General features: G+C 38.0%; 1 protein-coding gene across 1 annotated transcript in view; it reads right to left on the bottom strand.

Annotated features, from left to right (window-relative positions):
- Nucleotides 1–1831: 1831 nt before the first annotated feature.
- Nucleotides 1832–9414, bottom strand: part of LOC102811518 (coiled-coil domain-containing protein 170-like) — a 37985-nt gene continuing 30402 nt past the window's right edge. Inside the window, exons 5-7 of the mRNA XM_006864632.1 lie at nucleotides 3279–3590; nucleotides 2055–2255; nucleotides 1832–1837 (exon numbers count right to left, since the gene is read on the bottom strand). Of these exons, the coding sequence (XP_006864694.1) occupies nucleotides 1832–1837; nucleotides 2055–2255; nucleotides 3279–3590 (519 nt within the window). The remainder of the gene's footprint in view (nucleotides 1838–2054; nucleotides 2256–3278; nucleotides 3591–9414) is intronic.

The raw sequence follows: 9414 nt of genomic DNA, 5'->3' as shown, positions 1-9414 counted from the left end.
TGTGTATCTGTTTCAATCTATCTGGGACTTTCAGAAACTCTGGTGCAAGGTGCTCATCTCTAGCCTGTCACAGAATTCACACAAGATGGAAAATAACAGACTTTGCCCCAAAACATTAACAGCCTAGTGTTAATATTAATGTTAACCTTGGGCTAAGGAGTGTGTGTGTGGCATGTAAGGGATGCCCAAGGACAGAGGCATTTAAATTATTTTGGAGAAGAATATTGGAAGTACCATGGACTGCCAGAAGAACAAACAAACCTATGTTGGAAGAAATATAGACAGAATTTTCCTTAGAAACCAGATGGCAAGACTTCATCTCTCATACTTTCGGACATGTTGTTAAGAGGGATCAGTCACTGGAGAAAGACATCATGATTGATAAAGTGAAGGGTTAATGTAAAAGAGAAAGACCTCTAACAAGATGGATTGATACAGTGGCAGCGACAATGGATTCAAACATGCCATAATTGTTTGGATGCTGCAGGACCAGGCAGTGCTTTGTTCTATTATGCATAGAGTCGCTAAGAGTTGGGACTGACGTGATGGTACCTACCAACAACAAAGACTGGGAAGAGAGACCAGAGAGAGCATTCCAGTTTGTTCGAGAGTTGTTGTTGTTAGATGCCACCAAGTTGGTAATGACTCATAGCGACCCTGTGCACAACAGAACGAAACACTGCCAGTCGTGGCCAACCTCACAATCACTGCTACATTTGAACCCATTGCTGCTGCCACTGCACCAATCCATCTCATTTTGGGTCTTCCTCTTTTTCTCTGACCCTTCACTTTCCCATACATGATAACCTTCTCCAGGGACTGGTCTCTCCTGATAATATGTCCAAAGTATGAGAGATGAAATCTGGCCATCCTGGCTTCCAAGGAGCATTCTGGCTGTACTTCTTCCAACACAGACTGGTTTATTCTTTTGGCAGTCCTTAGTACTTTTCAATACTCTCCTCCAACACCATAGCTCAAATGCATCAATTCTTCTGTGGTCTTCTTTATTCACTGTTCAACTTTCACATGCATATGAGGTGATTAAAAATATCATAGCTTGGGTCACGCATATCTTATTCCTCAAACTGACATCTTTGCTCTTAAACACTCTAAAGAAGTCTTGTACAGCACTTTTGCCTTATGAAATATGTTGTTTGATTCCTCAACTGCTTTTTTGAGAGGGAGAGGAATTAAAGCCCAAACCTACTACCATCAAGTTGATTTTAACTCATAGCGATTGTGTATAGAGTTTCAGAAGCTGTAAATCTTTACAAGGGCAAAACCCCTCATCATTCTCCTGAGAAGTGGCTGATGGGTTTAAGCTGTCTATCCTAAGCCACAGAGTGAGCTAAACTCACCTGGGAGGAAATTGTTGTTGTTGTTGCTGTTAAATGCCTTTGAGTCAGCTCATAGTGACCCTGTATAGGAATTCCTAGGAACAGCCGGTGGGGAAATGAGGGAATTCAAATTTATATAGGAGAATTTATAAACATATATGCCCAAGGCAAGATATGTGCTTAGAGAAGACCCTCAAGCTAATCCCTAAACCCAGTGCAAGCCTGGCAATGTAATGAAGTGTCCCAGCCAAGAGCCAATCTGCAAAGACTGAGAGAGGTGTTCCCAGAAAGCAAAGCGCGAGGAAGAGAGGATCTGACTTTCACAGTTACTACATTATAATATTCAAATGTCCAGTTTTCAACACAACAACAAAAATCACAAGACATACAAATAAGCTGAAAAAGATGACCCCGTCAAAAGTATAAAATAGTGACAGAACCCATCTCTGGGGAGGATTACCAGAGAGATTTTAAAACAAGTTCATTAAATATGCTCAGAGCTAAAGGAAAATATGAACAAAGAGTTAAAGGAAGCTAAGAAAATGATGCATGAAACTTTTGGTGAAATCAGAAGCCAAGTTTCCTCCTTTTCCCAATATTAAGAAAAGTGTAAATAGTATTAACGGCTTTACATATACATAAAGCTAACATTATTAACATCATGATAAAGTGTGATCATTTTCATCATTAAATACAAATACTTGAGGGCATTCTTACCTTCTTCCTGTCCAAGTATACTTTTCCTTGAAAAAAGTCATTGATAGCAATTTTTCCTTCCATACGTTTTAAGGCTTTTTTTTCTTCCCTATACTTTTCTTCAGCTTGGGGTGCTTCTCGAATAGCTTCCTCATAAAGATGATGCAGCCGTTCCAGTTGTTTATTGAGCATCTGAATTTCCTGCTGAAGGCCTTCAGTTCTCTACAGGGGGAAAAAAAATGTATATGATGGTATATATTTTCCATTCCAAAGTTGTGTGCCAGTGCTGTTTATATTGATGTTGTACTGACATTAAGTTACTAATAGATGAACAGTGAAGACTTTTAAGATTTACCACACAAAATTTTATATACAAAATTAAGACATTTTAGTCAGTACTTAGAAATCAGATTGTACAATGAATTTTAAACCAGCAAAATGTACATATGTAACTCTACAGGTTCACGAATACACTAAGTCTAATCAATGCCTATTTTCACTTGAGATTTAGGGTGAGTAGTCATGAAATTTTACTAAAATGATTTTTATACAACAAAGAAGCATCTACCTAATGATTTGATAAGCTTGGTCAGTCAATTCAAGCATATATTTGATTTGATAGAATTTACTCTCTTGCAGTGACAGAATTGTTTATCAGTGTTCAGTCATACAATGCTTTCGTCACATAGCACTATTTTTAAGCTAACATTCATTGAGCTTACCATGCAATGTGCTAAGTAAGCACTTACTGTGAATTAATCCATTTAATCCGTACAGACTTTCTGTGAGGTAGGAACTATGCCCCGTCCCTCATTTTATAAATAAAACTCAGGCACAGAAAAGATAAGAACCTGTCCAAGGACTACTAGTGTGGCGCTGTAGGATAAGCACCCGACCACAAGGTCAGTTTGAACCACAAAGTCAGGAGTTCAGATTTATCAGCCACTCCTCAGATACCCTATACAGGGTCGCTGTGGGTTGGAATTGACTGATGGCACTTAATAACAACAACGACAAGAACACACAGCTTGCAAATGGCAGAGCTGGGATTCATACTGGGGCTCCCTGTTTTTAACTACCATACTACTATAATAGTAGACAATCTCTTCTGTTTTTCACTCTAGTACTAAAAATAAATACAAAATTAAAATTCTAAGTTACCGAATTTAATAAATTGGCTACGATTAACATTTATTTAATCTTAAAAAGAAAAAAATCAAAATACCTTTTTGTGAATATACTTACAAACTTCCAAGATAGTTCGTTTGCACCAATTTCCTCAATCCTCTGTTTCACAGCTTCTGCAGTGGCTGGTACTGGAACAACGCTATTGCTCAAAAGAGTAGCCAACTGATCAAGGAAATTCTGATACTGGTATTGCGTAGTTTTAGTTTCCCAGCTGAATGAATATGGAGGTCTGTCTAACTCAGACATTTGTTTTTCCTTATGGGTTAAATCCTGCAGACATTTGTCCCAAATTTTCTGTTCATCCTTTGGTCCCTCGAAGTGAAAACTGTCTCTCTCAAAGTTCTTGGTCAGGATAGTGTCATCCTTATCCTAAATTTGCCAATAGACACGTTAACTTCCCAGGTGAAATTTAATATGGTAACATCTATCTACCTCCTTTTGAAAGATAAACACAGCCTCTACTAGGTGGTGCCCGGCTACTTCTGCTGACTGATCTGAAAGGCATCACAATATGAGGTTGGTTCTAGATAGAATGGGAGGAAAATGTGGAACAAAACTCAAAATCAGAACAAGCAAGCTGTTCACTGGGGAGCCATCAAGGCAAGCAATCAAGTCCCTTCAGGACAAACCCACCTCCAAGACTGAAACTCAAAGGGAACACATGAGCAGGCACATAAGCTTGCTGGTGATCATGTTGGTCTACTTGTGAGTGCAAGTGAGGGAAAGGCAGCAATGAAGATATGGGCTGAGTTCGGCCACATTCCACAGACTCCCATGGACCTTGAAAGAGAGAGAGAAGAGGAAGGGCTGGTTGGTTTGAAGTGTGGTGGGACGTGGGGACACCTGAGCCAATGGACAAGGACATAGCCATGGAGGGCTAGAGCTGAGAGTAAAGCATCCAGCTGATATGAAGTGAGGGGAGATCCACAAGAACACCCAAACTTATAGATAGTACCCCTTTGACCTAGCTTCCATGGCTTGATGATCAGAAGTCGACTAGAGGAAGGTAAAGAAATTTGATACAGGAACAAGTGTAAATTGCTACAATTTGAGGAACTTGACTTATACAACTTGACTTATACTTATGGATGGGATGTAGTAGCTCAAAATACCAACTGAAAGGGAAGGAGTCGTCACACCAAAATCAAACCTATTCTCTCTGTACACAGGGTTGAAAAGGACGGGCAACTTAGAATTTGGCTACCTAAAGTTGGGGGGAGGGGCGGTCTATAAAAGCACAAAGTAGCTGGCTTACAAGTTTTCAAGAGAGAGTTTAGTTTCAGAGTGTGCATGGGAAGGTAGAATCCCCACTGAAGTTTTCATCTTGTCTAGATGGGTCTGGCAAAAGGATATGGGGATAAATTCTTATGATCCAATAGTGAGTAATTGTTATCATGATGAATTGCAATTGTCACAACTGTAAAGGTAGAAGTTGTGTAACAAAAAAGGGGGAAACAATTAATCTTTCATTCCAGGAACAAAGAATCCTAGGACCATCAAGAGGGAAGAGCATGAGCAGAATGTGGGATCCTAACCAGAGAAGTAGCGACACCAGAAATTGAGGCAGAGCTGATGACATGGAGCGAGGGAGCAGCTGAGGACTCTAGACTTATGGAAAGAGAAAGGCTGTGTGCTGGTGACGAGGAGGCAGGCTTACAGAATGTACCTTGTTATATCCTGCATGGGGTTTTTTTTTTGTTGTGGTTTTCTTTTATTTTCTTGATAAAAGAAACAATCTATGATGGTTTTGGGGGGAAGAGAGGAAATGATACATACACTAGAGGGTAGACACAGGTTGACACGGATGATGGAGCAGGCAATGTACAACCAGAGGGAGGTAGGCAGAGGAAAGATGGGGGTGGTGGGAGAATACAGTAGTTAAAGTGAACAGAGGTAAATATTGTTAACTGTTGGTGCATGATGCAACCATGTAATGAAGCAAAGTATATGATTACTTGAATGTAAAACTGATGATCTGCTCTGTAAACCTTCACTCAATTCACAATAAAAAGTTTTTTTAAAAAGTCAAAATCATTAAAAAAAGAAAAGAAAAAAATGGCCAGGCTTACTAGTCTGATAGGGACTGCTAGAATGCCCAAGATGATGACTCTTAGACATCCTTCAAGCCAGGGACTGAACTCTCCCCGTAGTCCAACTTCCAGTCAAGCAATAGGATAAGCACTGAACCCACAAGGTTGGTTTGAACCTTCAGGTCCATGGTTCAAACTCACCAGCCACTCCTTGGAAACTCTAAATGGAGTCACTGTGAGTCTGAACAGACTTAATGGCACTTAACAACAAGAACATAATGTGAACAATAACACTAGAGAGGTGCCTACTTCTTAGAACAATCAACCTTTCAAGATCAAAGGGCAGCATTTGCCCAAAGACAAAGTGCAGAAGGTAAGAAGGGTTAGGAAAGAAGGAGGAATGGAAACAGGTAAACTCAAGACGGAAGTGGCAAGAACGCTGTTTACATTGTGAGAATTGCAATTAATACTATGAAGCAAAATGTTTTTGACTTGCTAATGGAAAACCAGGACTCCTGCTGTGGTGCTGTGGGTTCATGTGCTGAACTGCAAAGTCCGTTTGAACCGCAGGCCAGCAGTTCAAACTCACCAACTGCTCCTCAGAAACCCTATACAGGGTCGCTATGGGTTGGAACCAACTCGACGGCACTTAACAAAAACAGCAACAATGGAAAACCAATTGCTCTGTAAACTTTTACCCAAATCATAATTGAAAAAGAGAGAAAGAGAAAGAGAGAGAGCTAATAAAGGCAGAAGGAATAATAGAATTTTTTAAATCAGCTGTTTTTTAACGTCCTGGTGTGGCGCTGTGTGCTAATGCGCCAGACTGCAAAGCCGTTTGAACTGCAATGTCGGCGGTTCAAGCTCACCAGCTACTCCTCGGAAACCCTATACAGAGTCGCTATGGGTAGGAACCGACCCGACGGCACTTAACAACAACAACAACAACAATAAAATTATTCAGGTAAGGATCATCAGTTAGTGCTCAAGACAAGAAGTGAAAATTTGAGAGGGTATTTTTATAAAGACTTAGTTATGGGTCATAGAACATCATTTAATGATAATATAAAAGCATAAATGAAAGAAATCATGGAGTGGAAGGGAATAAGAACAATAAAAGGAATGTTAAAAGAAACACAATCCTCATTTTATAGAATAAAATGTCACCAATAGTTGAGGTAAAAAGAAAGAAATTGCTAGTATATTAGATGACTTGTAGATGAACTAGAAGTAATATACCTTTATATTGGGAGGATAGGGGAAAATACTTAGAGGATTTGTTTGAATTAGTTGAATCATTATCTGTCATACTAGAATTCAAGGGATAATTTCTAAAATTAATAAATCCAGAAATAGCAGTGTAAATATACTTGCAAAAAAGTACAAAATTGATGTTATTTTATATGAAATGAACAAAATGTTCTTTGCCTGACCCTGCCCTATATTCATGGATAGGCACAAGTTAGTCATTGTCACACCATCTATAGTAGCAAGTAAAACTTAAAATGTTCCAATTCCCCTAGTTATTGAGTAAAATATTATACATCCATATATAATGGGATATTATGCATTTGTTAAAAGTGATGGTGAACATTTAGTTTTACTTTTATACAGTAACCTCCAGGAGCATAATAGTGAAATATGCTATGTTGGAGGAGGGGTCAATAAAAGCATATATGCATTTGCTTATATTGTTAAAAGGATACAATGGAAAGATAAACTAAAAAAAAAAATTAAATTGCTACCCACCGGGAAAGGGAGAAAACACAGGGATTAAAAACAAGAATAAGTATTAGATTCCTCTATATGTACCATGTTTTATAGTTTAGACTTTGGAACCATTTAAATATTTTACACATTTTAAAATGTCAAACCAAAAATAAGCACAAACTGAAAAAACAAATAATCCAAGTGTTATATACTATTGGTGACACACCCACATAAAGAATTCTATAAAGTTAATTTGCATGATTTTAAATGTACATTTTTACTGTACATTCCTGGTATGGTAAGTTCTCACACCAGAAATATACAACAGTATTTTTACTGTACATATAAATTGAAGTTTTCTACATAGACATGTACATTTTATTTCCTAACCCTATATGCTCAAAGTACCTTGGAAACAATGATCTCTTAGAAGCAGTGACATTCAATTAGAAACGAACACTCATGACTCCAAGATCTTGGCTTATAAAAGCATTCCCCACTGAATGTACTAGACCCCCTCAGAGAGGACTAGTTCCAGAGCTGGGGTAAAGAAGATACAAGATGAGCCTAGAACATTTTATCAAAAATAAAAGAAGTGCTCAAAAATAATGATGACCAGTCAAAAGGACAAAGGAATCAGTTTGAAAGGGTTCCTCTTGGAAAACTCCGGGAATGTTATAAAAAGAACAGTAATGGATTATAATGTATTCAATAAAATAGGATTCTATAGATCTCTAATTTTGTTGGGGCTGTTGTTAAGTGTCGTTGAGTCAATTCGGACTCATAGCAATCCTGTATAGGGTTTCTGAGGAGCAATTGGTGGGCTTGAACCACCGACTTTGTGGTTAGTAGTCCAGTGCTTATCCTAGCACCACAGTAGGACTCCCATAGCCATAATAGTTATCTAGAAAAATAAATAAATGGGGAGAAAAGTGAACCTATTTTTTACAATAAAATGCCAATAAAAAAAAAACTCACTGTCATCAAATTGATTCCAATAATAGAGAAAAATGAGAGCATTAGAAAATACAATTTTGTAACCATGATAATAAAAGTTGGTTTAGGCAAGAATCATCAATGGATGCTAAATATATGGGGGAAATTTTGATGAGAAATAATATTTACATACCATCAAAAATTTCTCTCAACAAATTACACATTAATTGCCAAAGAAGAAAGAAATGTGACCCCTTAACTAAGTAATCACACTTAACTTTATCAGCAGGGTTAAAAGACATCATCACAGGACAAATGGAAATGAGGAGAGAGTTGACATGTTGCAGGGATCACATCAATGCCATAGAACAATCTGTGCATGAACTAAGTAAGGGAATGGAGAACTAAATTGCTGTCAAACTTTCACCCAAAGCACAATCAAACGTAAAAAAAAAAAAAAATCATGCACTTCTGGCTACGATACCTTAAGAAGGACAAAACATCATTACGTAGTGTATCATCCAAAAAATGCATAATCTGAATCTAATCATGAGGAAACAAGATCAAACTCACACTAAAGAATATTTATGAAGTGACAACCTCATGAAAGGAAGGAAGAGAAACCAATATAAATAATAAAAACAAGACTGATGAAACTAAATACATATATAAGAAAAAAAAATTTCTTTGGATTTCAAAATATATACAGAATCTAGAAACCCTTTAACCACCAATATCCTATTGAAAAGACAAGAGTTTTTTTGCTCCCACCTATTATCCAAGATGTTCTAGCTTTTTATTCCCTTCTAGTCTTTATGACACCAATTCTTCACATTTCTTTCCCCTCACCTTTCCTTTGTGCTATTGTTGTAAATATGATGGGCACGGGGGATGGGGAGGAAGACAAGGGGATAATGCTTGCAATTCTTCCCCTTAACCTCCTCCCAAAGGAGATTTCTGCCTTTATAAATTCTCCCTAGACTTCTTTCCACCTTCTTGTTATTTTCAACTCTGGGGAGTAAGCAAATAAAGTTCATGGTGTTTTGTCATGGGAAACTGGAGAGCCAGAATTGTGGAGGTAATGAAGGACTTAGGATCACTGAAAGTCTAGAAAAAGGAGACAGACTTAAAGAGAAGCGGAAGACACGGTCAAAGCTGCCTGGACATGGGGTCTGGGAAAGTATTTCAAGAGATATAACAGATACGTAAAAGGAGTGAAAAAAATATAAAGTGTTACTGTGAATTGCTTTAAATAGATAGATAAAGATTGGAATTACTTCCAAATATTTTGAAAGTCCTAGTGTGGCATTGTGGGATAAAGCACTGGGCATCAAGGTCAGTTTGAATCACAAGGTTGGCGGTTCAAACTTACCAGCCACTCCTCGGAAACCCTATACAGGGTCGCTATGAGTTGGAACTGACTCAACGGCACTTAACAGCAAAGTGTGGCACTATAGGATAAGCACTGGATTGATAACCACAAGGTTTGAGGTTCAAATCCACTTCAGAAACCCTAT

This window comes from Chrysochloris asiatica, unplaced genomic scaffold (assembly GCF_000296735.1).
Source record: "Chrysochloris asiatica unplaced genomic scaffold, ChrAsi1.0 scaffold00067, whole genome shotgun sequence".
Taxonomy (NCBI): Eukaryota; Metazoa; Chordata; class Mammalia; order Afrosoricida; family Chrysochloridae; genus Chrysochloris; species Chrysochloris asiatica.
This window is presented reverse-complemented; position numbering and strand designations above follow the sequence as displayed.